The following is a 21100-nucleotide window of genomic DNA, read 5'->3' on the forward strand; positions in this document are numbered from 1 at the left end:
GATGAACACTGTGCAGAGCTCGCAAAAAAATAACTTGTAGTTTAGCTGAACACTGTGAGGAGGACGCACCACACTAACTTGTAGTTTTAGCTGAACACTGTGAGCAGGACGCACTGCACTAACTTGTAGTTTTAGCTGAACACTGTGAGGAGGAGGCACCACACTAACTTGTAGTTTTAGCTGAACGCTGTGAGCAGGACACACTGCACTAACTTGTAGGTTTAGCTGAACACTGTGAGCAGGACGCACCACACTAACTTGTAGTTTTAGCCGAACACTGTGAGCAGGATGCACTGCACTAACTTGTAGCTTTAGATGAACACTGTGCAGAGCTCGCAAAAAAATAACTTGTAGGTTTAGCTGAACACTGTGAGCAGGACGCACTGCACTAACTTGTAGCTTTAGATGAACACTGTGCAGAGGTCTCACTACACTAACTTGTAGTTTTAGCTGAACACTGTGAGCAGGACGCACTGCACTAACTTGTAGCTTTAGATGAACACTGTGCAGAGGTCTCACTACACTAACTTGTAGTTTTAGCTGAACACTGTGAGCAGGATGCACTGCACTAACTTGTAGTTTTAGCTGGACACTGTGAGGAGGACGCACCACACTAACTTGTAGTTTTAGCTAAACACTGTGAGCAGGACGCACTGCACTAACTTGTAGTTTTAGCTGAACACTGAGCAGGACGCACTGCACTAACTGTAAATAGTCTAGCTGCCTGACTGTGGTACTAATAGGATCAAAAGAACACCAGCAATTTTCTTCAGGTAGCTGTAAATACTGTAACAAGACAAGCCTGCCTGACAGTAAGAAGATAACAGGAACGGATCTAGCTAAACTGAATACAGTGTATATATATAGATAGATATATATATATATATATATATATATATCTATCTATATATATGCAACACCTGGGATGCATATATATACACAATACACTGTAAGTGCAGCTAACTCACTGATTGTCCTGCCTAATCTATATAACTCAAATGAAATGACACTGTCTCTCTGTCTATCTATCTCTCTTTCAATGCCGGAACACACACTACACAGGGCCGCCGTGCAGGCGGCCTTATATAGTGTGGGGCGTGTTCTAAACCCCCTGAGCCATAATTGGCCAAAGCCACCCTGGCTTTGGCCAATTACAGCTCTCTCTACCGACGGCGCTGTGATTGGCCAAGCATGCGGATCATGGTGCCTACTTGGCCAATCATCAGCCGGCAATGCACTGCGATGCCGCAGTGAATTATGGGCCGTGACGCGCCCCACGAATTTGGCGCGAACGGCCCATAACGTTCGGAATTCGGCGAATGACCGAACAGCCAATGTTCGAGTCGAACATGGGTTCGACTCGAACATGAAGCTCATCCCTAGTCAACAGGATCTTTCCCTTGCTTTAGTATTAGGACTATATTAGCTGTGGACATAGAGGGGGGTAGGGTCCAATTTTCCCTTGCTGCATTAAACACTGCCATTAGTTTAGGAAGATGGATATCTGCATATTGCTTATAAATTTCAATGGGGAGCCCGTCCGACCCAGGGACCTTACAGTTAGGGAATTATGCTAGTGCTGTTTGTAACTCCTCCACTGTAAGCGGAGCATCTAGGTCCCTCCTGTGCTCATTCGTGATTTGTGGGAAGTAAATGCCCTGTAGGTAGCTCACAAGTTCCTCCCCGGTGTACTCCCCTGTTGTGAGATACAGTTTCTCATAGAACCCCACCAGTTCCTGCAAAATTAGATCCAGGGAGCTCTTTAATTTTCCCTCTGATGTTCTGATTGCCCCAATAACCGGGGAATGCTGCTGTGAATTTGCTATCCTGGCCAAAACACGGCCCGTGCTTTCTCCTTCCTAAAAAAATGCTGCCTTTGATAAGAATCACTTCTTGTCTGCTGTAGAGGGCAGCAGTCGCTCATTAGCAGATTGAGCCGACTGCCATGACTCCCTAGCAGAGTCTGTGGGATCCTGAACATACCAGCTTCTCAAGCCCCTCCCTCTGCCCCATTGACTGCCTTTTAACCTTGGTAATTTCTGCAATGAATAGCCTCTCAAATCGGCCTTAAAAGCTTACCACTACGTCAAAGGAGAATCATCAAAGTCCTGACTGGCTAGAAACTCCCTCATGCTCTGCTCCATCTCTACGGGAGACAAGAAGGTATTACATCTCCAGGGTGCCTTGGGCAGCCTGGACAGTGGAGCCACAATTAGGCTAATCCTGATATGAGAGTGGTCAGACACACTGCAGGGTTTGTATATCACCTCAGAGATGGATGGGAGCATGGCAAGGTTACAGACAGGTAAATTAATCCTGGATAGTATTCCATGTGATTTGGAGAAGCAGAAAAACTGCCTCTATAAGGGATTCCTATGTCTCCAAACATCCACCCAACCCACCTCATTGAGCAACCTCAGCAATGGCGACTCCCTCGATGAGGCAGACACCCCCAAACTTGGGTGCCTGTCCATGGAGGGACTCAGCCAGCAATTGAAATTTCCAACTATCAGTAATGGCAGATCTGGCCTACTCGCCCAATAGGTCAACAGATTCCGGAGCACCACCACCGCAAATGGAGGAGGAATACATATGCATGCCAAAATACAGTGCAGTGACCCAATGCGAAAATGCAGGAAAATATAGTGCCCTTCAGAATCTATACATGCATCAAACTCTTGGAAGTCTATAGAACTGTGCACCAGCACTCTTACCCCCCTAGAGAAGGAGGTGTGTGTGGAGTGGTATACTTTTCCTGCCCAGGAATACTTAAGACAGATCTGAGTTTCCACAGTCAGGTGCGTTTCCTGGAAACACAGTATGCCTGTGTGAAACTTTTTCAAGCAAGTGGAGATTATCATATGTTTAACTGGGGAACCTAGCCCATTCCAGGATATTACAGGTACTTCAGCCATTTGGAACAATAATATTTGGGAATGCTAGAGTACATAAAGACAATACAGGAATTGGTCATCAGACAAAGTAAGGTTAGGTAGCCCCTAGTGGGGAAGATGGGCCGGCACAGTGTTGGCCGGGTTTGACCGCAGCCAAGGATATTTAAAGTGAGCCATAGGCTAGTAACATCCAATATGCCATAGTTTGCATAGTAGCAGTTTCAGATTCTAATGTCCTTCATGCGAAGCCTGGGGGTAAAAAGGAATAAACAAACAAAGCAAACATAAAACCAGACCGTCTACAATAATAGGTGGTTGGACTATGAACAGGGAATAACTAAGACGGATCTCCCAATCCCTGAATATATAATACACAGATAAAAAGAATGATGGTACTCTTTCAAGAGGGAGTGGGGTTTTTAAGGTGCGACTATTGATAGTAGGTAAAGATCAGTCAGATTAATAAAATATATACATTTTTATTGAAACATAATTAAAATATGCATAGCAGACATAACATGTAAGAAAACACGACCATCCAGTAGTATATTCAGAATTCATTCGTGACTGTCAGCCAACATGTTTCTCAAAGGATTTTTCGCTTCATCAGGGCATAGAACGACATCACTAATTCATTTTAACTGTATGGACAACAGATAAACTGTAATTATATGGTGGCCATGCATGGTTATATATCAGAACATGATGCAAAAAATCTAATAAAGGATTCATTCCAATAATTCTCACCTACTAGTGCAGGCCTAGAAAACAGATCAACCAGAGCAGAGCAACAGGAGCCAATGCACCACAAATTACCTATAGAAAGTCACGGTCCATTAGGGACACTTTAGTTCACAGCCACTTGCAGCCCTCGACATCTGTATTGGGGGCGGAGGGTGGGAACGGTACTTTTCGGTGTGGACACTGCGAATTTTGCCCGTGGATAAAAGAAGGTATAGGATGCTCCCTCCCAAGAGGAGGCTTCTATAAGCTAAAGGGCTATGCAGATTGTTCCACGACAGGCATTGTATATCTCACCATGTGCCGTTGCGGCGCATTTTATATCGGCAAAACCAAACGCCCGTTCGCCAAAAGAATCCAGGACCATCTATATTACCTGGATGCAGGGCTATTGTACACCCCCATTTGCAAGCATATTGGCCTTCACCATAGCTTCGATCCTAGCTTTGTATCCTTTTTTGCCCTAGAAGTCATACCTGACTTCGAAAGGGGAGGAAATGTAGACAAAAAGATACTTCCGCAAGAAGCCAGGTGGATCTTTAGCCAACAAGCTACTTACCCACCTGGCCTCAACACAGCACTCTCTTACAAACCTTTTCTGTGATGGTACGGTTTGGGATGACATGGCTATTACATACAACCAGTACCACCAAATAAGCCTTATATTTTTCTTTCTTTTTTTTTTTTTTTATATTGTCATACTCTATCATATACAGGACCTTTCTGTGATGATCTCTAGTTACCCTCTGTTCACTAGTCCCTCATGCTTTATATCTTTCTACCCCATCACACCACTGTAGTGATTGAGTTGTTATAATGCATCTGTATCTCATTTTTGAATTATGCCTATACATGCCTGTTTTGCTTTAAGGGAAAGATCCCTGTATAGGCTACTGTATAAAACTATGTATGTATATTGAGCTAGATGTATATTTTGTACAGTCTTTGCGGGACTGTTTTACGGGCCCCCTCATGCCAAGGTTGTTGTGTGCTCCATTGGTTGCAATTGCCTTAGACAGGGGGACTCAGACGTCCCTGCCTAAGGGGGCAGAGTCCTTCTCATCTGCCCTCACATGCCCTTCACGCCGCTGAGCGTAGTATGGGCAATGCGCGCACATCTCCGGGAGTGAATGCGCGCGCATTCACCCTGCAGTGTGCGCGCACATCATGTGCAGGGACGTCCAGACCGGAAGTGATGCCGGAGGTAACCCCTGACCTTTTCACTTCCAGTGGGACCGCGCAATTTAAAGATGGGAGCACCGGTGCGCTGTCTGACAGACGCACCCTGCGGCTACCCATCGCTACTGGCAGGAACTGGCTCTCCTGGTTAGGAGCTGCATTATCAACATTTCTCTTCTATAGGTAAGCTGTATGCTGTACGCTTTTTTACATACTGGTGGGGGCATTTGGTCGTTATGGGGGAGATCTAGTGACATTTATATTTATTTATTTTCTGATATTGTGGCCACTATGTTGCTCTGTGGGACTTTGGTGTTCCCATTATGTTACACCTTCAGGCTGCTAAATATATATATATATATATATATATATATATATATATATATATCCTATATAGATGTTCTGATGCTAACCCCCTCCCCTCTTCCCCTTATGGACAATACTATTAGTAATGCCCACAATTAGTCAGCAATTTTTCAGCTAAATATGTCTTCCATATTTGCTATAGCTCCTCCGGGACGCCTACACGCCTGATTGGATGGTGTTCATCCCGCATGTCACGGGGATGGGACGGTGACGTCGGCGGGTCGGGCGTTCAGTACCTGATCGACGTTGCCGCCCGCCCCTTTCTTGGCTTTGCAGCGTGACGTTGGTGGGTGGTCCCCGTGGTAGCGCCTATAAGGGCGTAGCCTCGGCGGTGCTGGCTCTCGAGGCTTTCACTTCACTGGATGTCACGTTCGTTTGGGGGTACTGCCTTCTTCCCCTTACACTGTTCCATACTGCACGCCAGGTATCCTTATTTCTGTCATGTCCTCTCATGCTTTGTCTGTTCCTCTTTTCTCTATATCTTCACCTCAGGGTACTTGGTCTTTTCCCTTTTTCCATCCTCAGCATTCTCAGGTGTTTTAATCTGGATTTCCTTTCAACCCTCACATGGGTTCAATTTCTTATTGGGGCAGTATCACTCTTGTATTCTCACTTTCACACTGCTCTCTATCTCTTGGCAGTTTTGCAATTTCTTCTCTAACCTTCACCTATCACTTCAGGTTTGCCTCGGGGGACCATGCCTGCCCTGGATGGCGCCCTGTGGGCTGCCCCCGTTGATCCATCCATCTCAGCTCCCGGGGGGGTGGCGTCTCCGATGGTCGGGCAGTCTACAGCTCTCTGCCACCACCCTACAAACCAGAATGCGTACGCATGTACTTTGTGTGGGGCTTTTTTATCACCCCACCTTTGTTTCATGTATATACTTACCAGACCAATTTTTTATATTTTCTATCCTAGATAAGATACGCGCTTGCTCCTGACGAGTGGCACAACAGCCACGAAACGCGTAGAGCTATCATTGTCGCGTTTTTTACCAGCGTCATGCATTTCTAACTTTTATTTGGAATTTTTGGAGGCCTTTGGTGTATACTCTTTTATATATGTTTGTGTAATAATATCCAATTGGTGTACCATGGAGAATTTTTGTATTCATATAATCATGTAAAATTGCTGCTATTGCCAATATTTCTTTCCATTTATGATTGATATATTTATGCATGTTATATATTTTTTGAATTGAATAAAATTTTCCTAGTTGTTCATCGATTTTGTTTCCGAGCATTCACGCAATTCATTTAAAGTCCCACCCTTTTCTCTTAGACTAGTACAGGGATGGAAGCGCATGACCACATCAGGTCATGGTTTCATTTAAAGTCCCACGGGATATACAGTCCCAACCACTTTCTAATATAGCTCCTTAGCTTTTATCTGTATACGGCTGCTAATATGCCTCCTATTTAAAAGTGTAGGGATTGGCTCCCCAGCTTACTCTCTTCTACCATACTAGATTAAATTAAATCCTGCTTTAGTACTATTTGAGATAAATGATTTACCACTATTATTGCTATATATAATTATTATTCTCCTCTGATAAGGAACTTAGCAGTCTCCTGTTTTATTTATTACATGTTTTACTAGATTCTTGCCTTGCAACTGTGTGGTCCAGTTCCCCTGTTGGCATTATCCTGTTGGAATCTGGCACCCATGGATATTTTGCACCAGTTGGTACAGTAGATGACTTTTGGCAATGGTGGTGGTTGCTCTGTTTTCTAGACCAGCACTAGTAGGTGAGAATTATTGGAATGAATCCTTTATTAGATTTTTTGTATCATGTTCTGATATATAACCATGCATGGCCACCATATAAATACAGTTAAAATGAATTAGTGATGTCGTTCTATGCCCTGATGAAGCGAAAAATTCTTTGCGAAACATGTTGGCTGACAGTCACGAATGAATTCTGAATATACTACTGGATGGTCGTGTTTTCTTACATGTTATGTCTGCTATGCATATTTTAATTATGTTTCAATAAAAATATATTTTATTAATCTGACTGATCTTTACCTACTATCAGTAGACGCACTATCACCCTTAAAAATCCCACTCCCTCTTGAAAGAGTACCATCTTTCTTTTTATCTGTGTATTATAAAACCAGACCGTCAACAGGACAGGCCAAATTAATCCAACTTGGAACAAAAACATGTAAGGCACTTTTTCTCTACATCTCACGTAGAAAGATCGCATTTTTCTTGCAACGTCACATGCTAATATTATGTCTCCCAGCAGAACAAAAACATAATTGTCCCCTCTTCTCAAGATCAATCGATCGTAGAATCAAAAAGAACGGTAGGGGGGGGGCGTGACCGGACACAGAGCAAGGAAGACGTGCTTGTGCTGAGCTCCGCACAGCCAGCGAAAATCCATTCCCTCTTTCTCACCCCGGAGATCTTCTAAATCTCCAGCATATCTCTCAGGACATCTTGTACCACAACTACAGCTGTTTTTTTGCTGCAGACTCTGCCCGGTTGTGTGCATCCCGGCTCGGCTCCCTGGTCTCTGGGCTCAAGGCCCGCCGCCATCTTGAGGCCTGCCGGCTCCCTTACTCCTACACATCGAGATCCGGGGGTTGAGCGAACACCCCATCTCAGCTCACCAGTAGCACACCTCCGGAAGACATTGGACAAGCCTACAGCGGGGGAGAGCTGCCTGTGGATTCCTAGTCGTGAGCTCCGACATACCGCGGCCTGTCGTCAATCTGCGGCCTGCGGCCTACTGATTCGGCCACATCCTCCTCCCATGGGCACAGTGAGTAGCGGACCATCTGTCTCTCCCCTTACACAGCTAATACCCCTGACAGCGTCTGCCCACTGACCCATTGGCTGTAATCACTGAGGAATCCTTAGGCCCAAACAAAGCGGATCTTCCGCGGCCAGCCGGCTCATAGGAAAGTCCACGGCTTCGGCCTATACACGGAGGTCAGGGGCCATCTTAGGACTCCAGATACACCTGGCTACTTTTGTCTCACTCCATTACAGCTCAATCTTATACTCACTAAATGGTGTTCACCACTGGGGATACTATGCCCTTCCACAGCTACTTAAATAATTACCTTCAAAACAGACAACTGCAAGGCACACACGCAGCTTGCAAATATGGAAGACGTCTGAGATCTGAGCTCCGGCCTCCGTCTGCATATCCGAACCTCCCGCTCCGCAACGCTAGCTTTTCAAGCTTCGGGAGACACGCCAACCTTCCAGGGAACCCCACAGCTACCCTCCGATCGGTGTATGGGTAAAATTGTAAACCATATACTCAAAACAAGCTTCGCAGGCCGTGCTCCGGCAAGCCCACTCAATGGAGAAATACCTCCGGAGGCCTCTTTCCCCGGCCTCAAGTACTCCGGAGGCGGCTGTGAATAAAACTGACAATTTTCCGTTGGTCGCCCCCTCTCTATTTGCTGAAGACCCGTGACAGTGGACATTCTAGATACCAAGCTGCAGGCTCTGCTCCACAGCATCACCCATAACATCACCAGAGAAGTAAATAAGCTAGCCCATGAGCTTAGAGGTGAAATAGATCAGCTAGGTGAACATACAGATAATTTGGAAACTAAATTCGATGACATGGTTCAATATATCCATGTCCTAGAGGAAGAGAATGCAGGCCTGAAAAATACAGTCTCACAACTACATATGCAGCAGGAGGACCTTGAAAATACAGAACGCCACCAGAACCTATGCGTTCGTGGAGTCCCTGAATCCATACCAGATAAAGAAATTCGGCCCTACCTCCTTGCTCTCTTTGTCATGTTGGTACCTCATATTCCTGACATAGAATGGCGCCTTGATAGAGCACATAGATCACTGGCTCCCAAACCTCCTCCCGGTGCTAACCCCAGGAACATCATCGCTCGCTTCCATTTTTATGAGAGCAAGGAGGCCTTGACCATTGCTACCCGAAACAGATCAAGGGTTGAATTTAAAGGCACAAAGCTTCAAATTTTTAATGACTTATCACCCATCACCTTGGCTTTACGCCTTATGCCCAGTCACCTCTCCCTTGCAATAAAACCAAGTCCCATATCCTTGGGGTTTCCCGTTCCGACTGTCGGTCATCAAAGACTGATCACAACACTCCATGCAAGACCTGCAGGAATGTGAGACTTTTATCAAGAACCTAGGTCTCCTATACCAGATGAAGACCTGCAGACACAAATCCCGCCATCTCGACAGGTGTCCACGCCTGGGAAAATCTGGACCCTGGTGCGCCAGAGGTCACGGAAGACACCAGCCACCCCTCAAAGAGCTACACCATTTAAGGGCCCTACCTGAAAGTGATTCTTGAAATATCCTTTTATTCCCTTTTTGCATGTAGGTCTTATTTTTGACATGTGTTTTGAGACTCTGGGCTCAGAGTCAAATTTCCACCCCTGAAGTGCCTCGCACATATACCTGTTTCCTACATTTCCACACAAAACCTCCATGTCAGCGGTTCCCTGTTTTTCACGACTGATCTTGTAGGCTGCCATACCCCCCCCAACATGGTCTTGAATCGAGACAGTGATTTCCTGAGGTTCTCATGTTCCTCAGGCCTAATACCTATTTGGTATATATTTTTTCTTTTTTTCTTTTTGCTAGAGATACTTTTTGGTCTTATCCTGGATCCCCGTTTTTTTGTTTTCTTTGTTTCCCTTTTCCTTGTTTCGGTTGTTTTTTCTTCACACATAGGATCTTTTTTTGATCCACATTCAAAATTCAGTTATATTTCTAAAGTTCCACAATACTGTCATATGGTTATTAATGATGTTTTTATTGATACGTTTTATACATCATGGTGCACATATCTTTACCACTTTCTAAATGTAATGTATGCTCTACTCACTTACCTGAGCTATGGCTGTAAGTATATTTTCATGCAATGTTAAAGGTTTGGGTTCCATCCGCAAACGTTGGCTGGCGTTGAAAGAGTTTAGGGCATCTAAAGCAGAAGTGATCATGGTTCAGGAGACACATTTCAAGGTGGAGGGCTCTTTTAAATTTGCCTGCATCCGATCCCTCTGGAAGGGCTGGAGTGGCCATATTACTGAAACGTAATTCTACCATACGTGTCACATCGACATATTTAGACCCCCCGGGCCGCTTTGTTCTCCTGAACTGTGATCACAAAAACATATAATTTACCCTTGCCAACGTATATGCACCCAATACAGGACAGATTGGATTTCTTGAGGTATTTTTTTAAACACTGCAATCCTTCTCTCAACCTTTCATGGTCATTGGGGGCGATTTTAATTTATGCATGTCACCAACTAAAGACAGATTTGCTATTTTTGCACATACCCCACCTCCCCAGGTCCAAAAATGGGCTGCATCTTGTAGAAAACTTATCAGAGCTCATAACCTCTTTGATACTTGGAGGGTGAAACATCCTACAGCTAAACAATTTACATTTTATTCGCCCCCCCACAAGTTATATACAAGACTGGACCATTTCTTTGTTTCTGTGCCCTTACTGTCATGTGTAGTTAACTCAGAAATTAATACAATTACATGGTCGGACCACGTCCCCATAGTACTAGACCTTCTTATAACCAAGCCTACATCTAGGACATGTCATTGGCGTTTTAATGAGATCCTTCTTAAAATACCTGACATTTATATCCATCTTCAGAAAAAACTGACAGAATTCTTTAAAATCAACGAGGGTTCGGTTCCTGGGGCGTCCACTCTGTGGGAGGCTCATAAGGTCGTCTTCAGGGGAGAATGCATCCCCTCAAGTTCTCATCTTAAGCGAGACCAAGCTCTCCAAAGAGCATCACTTTTACATGCTTTATCTAAAGCAGAGGGGTGCCTTTTCAGCCTTCCCACAGTAGGGCGCCTTAGATCTGTGGTATCATTGCGTAACCACATCAAATCTCTAGACCTAAATACATTTGCTAAGTCCTTGCTTTGATCCAAGCAAAAATTTTATGAATTTGCTAATAAGCCCCACAGAATGTTGGTCAGGGCCGTTTTTAAGGCAGGGCAAAAGGGGCAGCTGCCCTGGGCCCTGTCATTGTTGTGGGGCCCAAAGCAGCTGCCTCATACTTGCCAACTATCCTGGTTTAAATTCCCTCGTCCCCTGAGGTTTTAGTCCCTTGCTGTGTCCTGATATCTCAGTGTGAAGTGCTGCTACTAATGCTGCCCAGCTCTGCCCTTTTGTTGTGTACAGATGACTCACCTGCAGACCCTGTGTTTACATGTAAATTACCGGCATTCATATGTAAATAGCGGCAGCATTCATATGTAAATAGCAGCGTGCGGCGGCATTGATATGTATATCATGCACCCCTGAGGTCATATCCACAGTAATCTCTAGCAGCCAAACAAGCAGAAATCGTGTCCTGTAACCTCTAGCAACTAATCAGTGAGCCGTAATGTGTGCTGTAACCTCTGGCAACCAATCGCAATAGCTGCCTGATCTGATTCAGTAAACTGATTGAGTCTAGCTGCTATTTATTGTATGTCTCAGAGCAGGTGGAGAGAAAAAACTTCATGGGGGCCCCAAGAAAAGTTTTGCCCAGGGTCCAATCAATATTAAAGACAGCCCTGATGTTGGTCAATAAATTAAAGCCAAGACCGGCCGCCTGAAGCCCTGATTTTATTCTACAACCCAACGGTAAACCCACCTATTGCCCCCAACACATGTCCAAGGTCTTTGGTGACTATTACCAAAAACTCTATAACTGCTTGCCTACAGACCAAGTTTCCGAATTCACTCAAGAAAAATTTGATACCTTCATTGCGTCTCTAAATCTCCCTACACTTTCCCCTGAGGATCGCTGAGGACTCAATGCACCCATATCTGCTGCAGAGGTTACTGCGGTTATAAACCAACTTCCGACCCACAGATCCCCTGGGCCCGACGGACTTCCTTATTCATACTTTAAAAGCTTCCTATCGGTTCTAATGCCCCATATGATAGACCTGTTTACCTCCCTGATGTCAGGGGTTGTAGCACATTCCCAATTTCTCCACGCCTTTATTACAGTTATCCCGAAACCGGACAAAGACTTATCATTACCAGACAACTATCGCCCCATTGCTCTCTTTTTATAAAATCTGATTATAAAATTTTCACCAAAATCTTAGCTAACAGACTATCCTTACTTCTCCCTCACTCATACATAAGGACCAGGTTGGTTTTGTTCCCACTAGACACGCAGGTGACAACACTAGAAGAACTATCGATCTTATTGACCTATTGACTAAAACTAAGAGACCCGCGTTAATCCTTAGTTTAGTTGCCCAGAAGGCATTTGATCGCCTAAACTGGTAATTTATGTTCGCTATTTTGGCTAGATATGGATTTTCAGGTCCCTTTATACACGCTCTGAAAGCGCTTTACTCCACGCCCACTTCCCAGGTACAATTGTCTTCCCATGTCTCTCCGCCATTCTCCTTAAGTAACGGTACCCGACAGGGGTGCCCCTTGTCCCCTTTGCTTTTCATTCTCAGTCTGGAGCCGAAGCTATTCGCTCCCATCCAGACATAGGGGGGGTGTCGCTGAGACATCTGGAGTACAAGCTGTAATTCGCTGATGATATCCTATTAACATTGACAAATCCCCATATATCACTTCCTTCTCTCCATGCAACCCTAAATCAATTTGGAAATATTTCAGGCTTTAAAATAAACCCGACCAAAACTGAAGCCCGCCCTATTAACCTCTCAACAGCTATGCTCTCGACTTTACAGGAAAATTTCAAGTATTGATGGTGCCCTCACTCATTAAAGTACCTCGGTGTTCACCTGACCTCCTCATATCCTACTCTTTTTCAGGCCAATTTCCCCCCTATGTTTATAGAGATTAACAAATTATTGAAGACATGGACAAAGCTTCCCTTATCCCTTCTTGGAAGGATAAATGTCCTCAAAATGTCGGTGCTCCCTAAACTCCTCTATCTCTTTGAGACCCTTCCAGTTAAGATTCCAATGTCCCAATTAAAGCTATTCCAACGAAATTTCCTAAACTTTATATGGAATCATAAATCCCATAGGATAGCTAGCACAGTACTTTTTGCAACCCGAGCTGGTGGAGGTTTGGGGGCACCTGACATAATTAAGTATTACTATGCTTCACATCTAAGAGCCATAACCTCTTGGAGGTCTAGATACGCACCTAATAGATGGTCTGAAATAGAAATGGGAATTACAGTACCCGCACACCCATGTTACATGTTATGGCCATCTTCGGACAAATTCATCTCTCAATTACGTAAAATCAGTTTGAATCCGATGTTGTTTACACTTTCAATATGGAAAAGTTGCTCTAGTAAATATACGCTTTTGTCTCCTTTAATAAATATTACTTTTAATCCAGAGATCCCTGATAGCCTTTCTTACGACGCCATGTTGCCATGGACAAAAGCCGGTATTTTTCAACTACGTCACCTGGTTAACCCGGTGACACGTAAACTCCTTGCTTTCCCTGACCTACAATCTAAATATAAAATCCCGAATAACCTTTTTCTATTCTTTCCTACAAATTAAACATTTTTTTTCCACCAAAATCCCACAACTGACCCTATCCATACCTACTGAATTTGAAATGGTGTGCTCCAGAGGTCCTTATGAATCTCACCTCATATCTACTATTTATAAAATCCTACATGCTGCCTCCCCCATCACAGAACAAACTCACACATATATGCTGAAATGGTCCCACATTTTAAACAGACCTATCTTATTAAGTGAATGGAAGAATATCTGGAAAAGTGCATCTAAGATATCTAGATGTGTGACTCAGAAGGAAACAACCTATAAAATACTGATGCTCTGGTACAGGATCACGGAACTTCTATTAAGACAGAAACTGACAACCTCTGGGCAGTGCTGGAGATGTGGTTCATCTTTAGGCACCCATTTCCACATATTTTGGGAATGTCCTTTGATCGTGCCATACTGCTCACAGATTCATGCCCTTTTGGAGAAGGTCCTAGATATCCCTGTACCCCACCAACCTGTATATCTCTTACTAGGCTTACCCCTCCCAAAAACGACAGGAAACTGATGGCTTTCATTTTATTAGCAGCTAAACGGGTTATACCTCAATGTTGGTGTGTAAGAGTTAGCTAGTACCCTACTCTTGCACAATTTTTGTCAGCCATCGCAGATATTCGCAGGATGGAACATATCACAGCCATAATTGATGATTCCCTCCCTAGATTTGATGCTATATGGGGGAACTGGGACTCCTCTGAATATAACATAGAGAATCCCCAGGTAGTCTTGAGTTAAGGGGGTGAAATGACAGATTACTCTGTTGTACGAGTAAAATAATGCCAATAACCACAACATTGCAATTTGTTTCACTAATTAATCCTCTTATTTTTTACCATGATGTGTATGTAATGTCTGACAATCATTTGACACTTTATGTTACTTTCCTCGATGCATAATATGCTACAAAAATATTCCTGCATTAAAATTATACTGCTTTTGATGACTTTTCTATGTGAATGTATACTCTGTTTATGTATACTTGAAAAATACTTAATAAATAAACAATTTAAAGAAAAAAAAGAACGGTAACGTATCGTACCAAAAAACAGAAAAAAGAAGAAAGGGGGAAAAAAAAGGGACCAAAAAGTGAACAGAAAGTGAGCTTTCCATATAAAACTTGCAGGTGAACCCAGTGTATCAGGGATTCGGCGTAGTGGCTGGCAGCAACAGCCATCAGATCAATCACCTTCCTCCTCTCCTCCATGGTGACATAAAGCCTGCTCATTGCAATCCAGCCATAATGCAGCATCTTGGGCTGATTCAAAGAAGTGGGTTTGATGGTTAGCAGTAACTCAACTTGGCGGGGTACAACATGGTGTATGGTAGTTGCAATGATCTTAGATGCCTTTTTACATCTGAGAACTTGGCCCGGCGTCTCTGCATCTCTGAAGAAAAGTCCGGATAAAAGGACACCCAGGCCTCATTCACCTGGACATTGGCCTTCTCTCTGGCTTGTCTCAGCACCGCTTCCCTGTCTCTGTAATGTAGGAGATGAGCAAGGATGGGCCTGGGAGGGGCACCTGGTTGTGGTGGCTGACCCGGTGTGCGGTGAGCCCTCTCAAGAGTAAAGAACTTGGAAAAAGCCTCCTTTCCAAAAACTTCCAGTAGCCATCCTTCAACAAAGGTGGTGGGGTCCCTCCCCTCGGTTTTCTCGGGCAACCCCACAATGCGTATATTGTTCCGTCCCAATCCGTTTTCCATGTCATCAGCTCTGTTATTAGTATCTTTAGCCAGCTGATGTGCTACATGGACCTCCCAAGCAACTGGGGGCAGCTTGTCTTCAACATCGCTCACCCTGCTTTCCACTGCGGTTGTGCACTCCCGGATCTTTTGCAAGTCCTGTCTCAGCAGGGATACATCCTCTCTCAGTCCCCCTAACTGCTCCTTAAGGGTATTTACTGAAGCAGTGCAGGCCCTGGGAACCCCCCCGCCAGGACGGTCTCCCGCACGACATTGTGTTTAAACCACACTGATAAGCATCACTAATAGGCTGCACTAATGGGCACTGATAGGTGACATTGATGAGCACTGAAAGGGGGCACTGACAGACGGCACTGATGGGCATTGATAGGCAGCATTGATGAGCACTGATAGGTGGCACTGATGGGCACTGATAGGTGGCCCTGATTATCAGTGTAAACAATGTACTGATAGTCTTTCCAGTTAACAGCTTCTTTCCTCACACAGACAAAAGGACAGGAAAGGACTGCCGATAACCAGCAAGTCTGTTTACATGTGATCAGCTGTAATTGGCCCTTTACAGTGATCTATGATCAAGACACAGCAGTCACAGAGCGAGCTGGATGCGTGCCCAGAAGGCACGCGGGAGGCAAGGTACTGGGAGGATGTCCAAAGATGCCCTCCCAAATCTAGAAACTCGGATGGAATGGGGAGGGGTGTCAAGGGTGGCCTTCATGGTTTCTTGCACCGGGGCCCTGAAGGATCTAGTTATGCCTCTGTGTCCAGTACTACAGGAACTCTAAATAAGAATGTATAGGTATTGCATAGTGAACATTTTTTTTTTCAAAGAAAAAAAAAGACAAAGTCATATGTTTTCTTATATTTTTTTCTGATATATTTTTCTCTACAAATTGTCATAACCCAGCATGAGGAAATATGGGAATAGTATAACTGTCATGCTATCTAATTCACAAAATCTTTAAAACTAAAATGGGTGTAATATGAAAACTGTATTATTGCCCAACTGTGTATGTGTGCTTCTGGGAAAGTAATAGAATACACTTGAAAGTTCTCACGCTTTGCAGAAAATCCCCAATCAAACAAATCCCAGGATGTCCTCTAACCTACAAGGTCCAATCAATATGTTGTTTTCTCTTGATGAAACCTTTTATTTGATTTATTCTTTTCTCCACTGATTTGTATAGTAAAAAAGATGCATCTGACATTCTAGAGGATTATATATACCAACATTCCTTTTCTATCCACATTATCTGATTAAATGATAAAAAAATGTAGGAAGGAGAACAATAACTGATTACAACATAACATCACGGACTTAATTTACATTAATGATGGGGAATGAATTATGAACCATATTGATGCTGTCAAGTTAAACTACCCCTAAGCATCAGGATTAATAGACTTTTCTTTTTACCTTAAAGCTAGTTGTTATTGATGCAAATTTGTTATCTGCCGTCTCTGGGTTTCCAATCAAATAATCCCAGCTAGTAAACATTTTAAAGCTGAAATTGTAATTCCCATCATCTCCATCAGCAGTGTTTTCGTTGGCATTACTTGCCATCCTGGAACACAAAATAGTTTATATTTAATATGAAGCATACTCATATATTACAAGTCACAGAAAACTTTTGATTGGCTTTTTTAATTAGAGGCAAAATAAATGCAAGCCACATGAAGTCACTGGGGACAATTTTCAAAATGATTATCCCACAAGTTATGACTATAGTACTAGCTTCTGCCTGGAGATGCGTTTGAAGCTATATGACATATTTATTGATGAGAAAGTGAAAAAATACCCATTTGTGTTTTTGGTAAAACAATGATTCAAATGAAATCCTGAATCCTGAGAACATACCCATTTGTGTTTTTGGTAAAACAATTCGAATGAAATCCTGAATCTTGAGAACATGAGGTTTTCAGTAGTTAGAAATCCATTTCACCAACACCAGTGGCACATCCTATTTTATCATAGAGAAATTACCCTAGAGTTTCATATCTCATACCGATGAAAGCTTGGTTGAGGTCAGCGCTATGTCCAGGCCACTTTAGTTTCTTCATACTGAACTTATCAAGTCCATCAAATCATGGATCTGACTTTGTGCACAGTGCTCAGTCATGCTGGAACAGAAAATGGTATTCTCCGCACTGTCACCATAAGGTTAGAAATGCACAATTGTATGACACATCTTTGCAAGTTGTGGCATTAACAGTAGCCTTCGCTGAAAACACCTAAACTTAATAATGTGGAGGGGTGTCCATATACTTTTGTCCATATATTAGGTGTAATGGTCAGATGTTTAAAAACTTTTGGCTACAGTATATAGTATATGTAATCATTTCCACCTATGGCCCCTTCCTAGTTTCCCATCCTTAATTGCAGCGACTCCATTATCCTAGTTTCAACATAAGCTGAATAAAACTTTTTTGCTCATCATATGTTTGTACAAAATCATTGCTCCCATACCTCCAAATCACTCATTGGCTTTCTCTTATCACTAATTTAAATGCTCTCACATAGTATACCTATGTCATCACCCACCATAACCTTGCTTAATTTAAACAATGTTAGAACCTGATGATTATATCAAAACCAATTGTAATTTCAGACAAATTATGGCATTATAAAAATATATTCTACATACAACTCAATTTCAAAATTTAAAAGACAAGTTTATGAATTGAAAAAAAATAAAATATCCAGGCTTTTTCTCTAGCCCCCCTAAATACAGCAAACATCCTCAATAGGTCCTTTCTTACCTCCTCCAATGACTGTGGTGTCCCACAATGTCAGTAGAACAATCGGTAAAAATCTAGTGCTCGGCTGCTAATGCACATGCCCATTTCCTATATATTTAAATTGGAAAAAAGGCGTTGCTACTGCAGCATGGGTATGTCCCATTCAAGTCTATGGGATCATAGTGCACAGGCATGGGCAGGTTAGCACCTGATTTTTAATGGCTGGGCTGCTGTCAGAAGAAGTAAATTAGGGGAAGTTGTAGTTGGCTAGAGTTTACTGTATTAGGGGTTGGGAGCAGTTGCGGCTGGTGAAGTTTTAGGATGTGTCACTTACCTGATGGTGGAGCCCGATATGCAGGGAGAGGCCTCTCTTACAACCCTGACTCGAGAACCCCTGATAGGACAGACAGGAGGCTCGGGAGTACAGCGTGGCACAAGTGCCTGACAGGAACTCTGGTGCTGGAGCTGAGCTGGGTCTTAGAAGACTCTGCAAAGATACTGGCAGTGTAGAAGATGACTGAACTGCAGACTGGTTGAAGACAAGAACAGCTGGAAGCCGGTCACAGCAGTCAGAGAGGGAGGTGTTCTGTAGATCGGAGCACAAGCAGGTGGAGACAGGCCGGGTCGGTAATGCACCTAATGCACGCCTGCGCACGTGCGTGCGCCAAACAACTCTTCTTGTGGGAGACCTGCACACAGGTGCTCTTCTGCCATCTTGGTTGCTGGCTTGCCCTTCTTGACATTGCCCTCTCCTAATGGGCAGCCTCCGGATGCCCAACTGGGCCATCTTAACTGGGTGGGAATCCTTAAAGGATTGGATCAATCTTTTGGCATGGATATTGCGTTCTAGTTCCCACGAGTTTTCTTCCGGGCCATACCCCTTTCACCAAGTATTGAACCTGGTTACGCCTCTTTCTATAGTCCATGAGAGATTCTACTTCAAACTCCACTTCACCGTTGACTAGTATTGGTTCAGGGGGGCCTGTCTTTCGGCTGGTGAAAGGATCAGGAATTGTGGGTTTAAGTAGGGATACATGGAAGACAGGATGCATCTGAAATGACTCCGGTAACTCTAATGCCCCGTACACACGGTCGGACTTTGTTCGGACATTCCGACAACAAAATCCATGGATTTTTTCTGACGGATGTTGGCTCAAACTTGTCTTGCATACACACGGTCACACAAAGTTGTCAGAAAATCCGATCGTTCTGAACGCGGTGACGTAAAACACGTACGTCGGGACTATAAACGGGGCAGTGGCCAATAGCTTTCATCTCTTTATTTATTCTGAGCATGCGTGGCACTTTGTCCGTCGGATTTGTGTACACACGATCGGAATTTCCGACAACGGATTTTGTTGTCGGAAAATTTTATCTCCTGCTCTCCAACTTTGTGTGTCGGAAAATCCGATGGAAAATGTCCGATGGAGCCCACACACGGTCGGAATTTCCGACAACACGCTCCGATCGGACATTTTCCATCGGAAAATCCGACCGTGTGTACGGAGCATAATTCATAGGCCACATTGTTAATCCTTCTTTTAATCGGAAAGGGGCCCACAAACTTTGGACCAAGCTTCTTTGACGGGCAAGCAAGCTTCAAATTTAGTAGGTGTATGGGGTAAATCCGCGCAATGAATTGAATGTTTTAGTTATGGATATGGCTGCTGCCTCTACACATATAATACCACCTAAGTGGAAAGTATTAAAAAATGGTAAAAAAGCAGGAGTAGTATGGCGCTGCCCTTATGGAGACAAAAATTTTTTTTTCTTTTTTTTTCTCTTTCCCTTTTTCCTTCTTTGTAGTGAATGTATTGCCTAGTATCCTTATAGAATTGCTTCTAAAACCTGTATATGTTCAAAAATTGAATAAAACTGACTGGTGGTGAATATTTCTATTCAAAATGAAAATACAACAACTGGTGCTCCAATTGTTCAACAAAGGTGCATTGTGCCCTTTAAGTTAAGTAATAAAGTAGTTGTGGATATAGATGTAATATCATCTAGGTGGAAAGTGTTAAAAAAAAAAAAAAAAAAGGAAAACAGGAATAGTATGGCGCTGCCCTTATGGAGACAAAAAAAACAAAAAAAAAAAAAACACCTCTCTTTAAAATGACTTTATAATTCCTAAAGTGTGTGTGCCAAAAATGAATAAATATGTGACTGGTGCCAAGTCCTTACTGTTAAAGGTACAATTGCAACATAAGGTGCTTCAATTATTCAACAAAAGTGCATAGTGCAGCATCACTAAAGTGACCAGTGTTAAATCATACAAATCCATACAACATTGTACAAAATATCCATCATAAATAGTGACTCTTGTGCTGTGACCAGTATTGGTTGGATAGGAAAAGTTCCGTTTATGAAAAAAACAAGTTCTTTTTTGAGTATTTTGTAGTGTTCAATCTTTGAGGGTCAAATATCTGTAGGAAAGCTTCTTATCCAGGTGCTGGTTTCTTTAATTAGTGCCTTGTCTGCATGCTCTGACAATGCTTGCACTCACCGGATTCTCCTTTCCCCTGCAGGGGTATGGATGGTCACAGTGTCTGCCACTGTGCAGCAATCAAGGATGTCCCCCAAACTTTACTTGCGTATTGTGGTGTAGTAATTACATGTAAAGGAAAGAAGGTATGTCCATCGCGTAAAACCATAGGAGGACTTTTATTAAAACTTAATAGACAAATGTACTCACATTTCAAATTAACAAATCAAGCATGCCAAAAGTTAGCGAATTCCCTTTGTTAGAGGTGCTGCAAGACGTTCGTAACCCGCCCTACGCACGTTTCGTCGTCAGACTTCTACTGACGCCCCAGTAGAAGTCTGACGACGAAACGTGCGTAGGGCGGGTTACGAACGTCTTGCAGCACCTCTAACAAAGGGAATTCGCTAACTTTTGGCATGCTTGATTTGTTCATTTGAAATGTGAGTGCAAGCATTGTCAGAGCATGCAGACAAGGCACTAATTAAAGAAACCA

General features: G+C 43.3%; 1 protein-coding gene across 1 annotated transcript in view; it reads right to left on the reverse strand.

Annotated features, from left to right (window-relative positions):
* LOC141145971 (transmembrane channel-like protein 2) overlaps window positions 1-21100 on the reverse strand; it is a 257035-nt gene that overhangs the window by 114525 nt on the left and 121410 nt on the right. Inside the window, exon 8 of the mRNA XM_073632759.1 lies at window positions 16804-16951. Within this exon, the coding sequence (XP_073488860.1) occupies window positions 16804-16951 (148 nt within the window). The remainder of the gene's footprint in view (window positions 1-16803; window positions 16952-21100) is intronic.

The sequence above is a fragment of the Aquarana catesbeiana genome, linkage group LG05, assembly GCF_042186555.1.
Source record: "Aquarana catesbeiana isolate 2022-GZ linkage group LG05, ASM4218655v1, whole genome shotgun sequence".
Classification (NCBI taxonomy): Eukaryota; Metazoa; Chordata; class Amphibia; order Anura; family Ranidae; genus Aquarana; species Aquarana catesbeiana.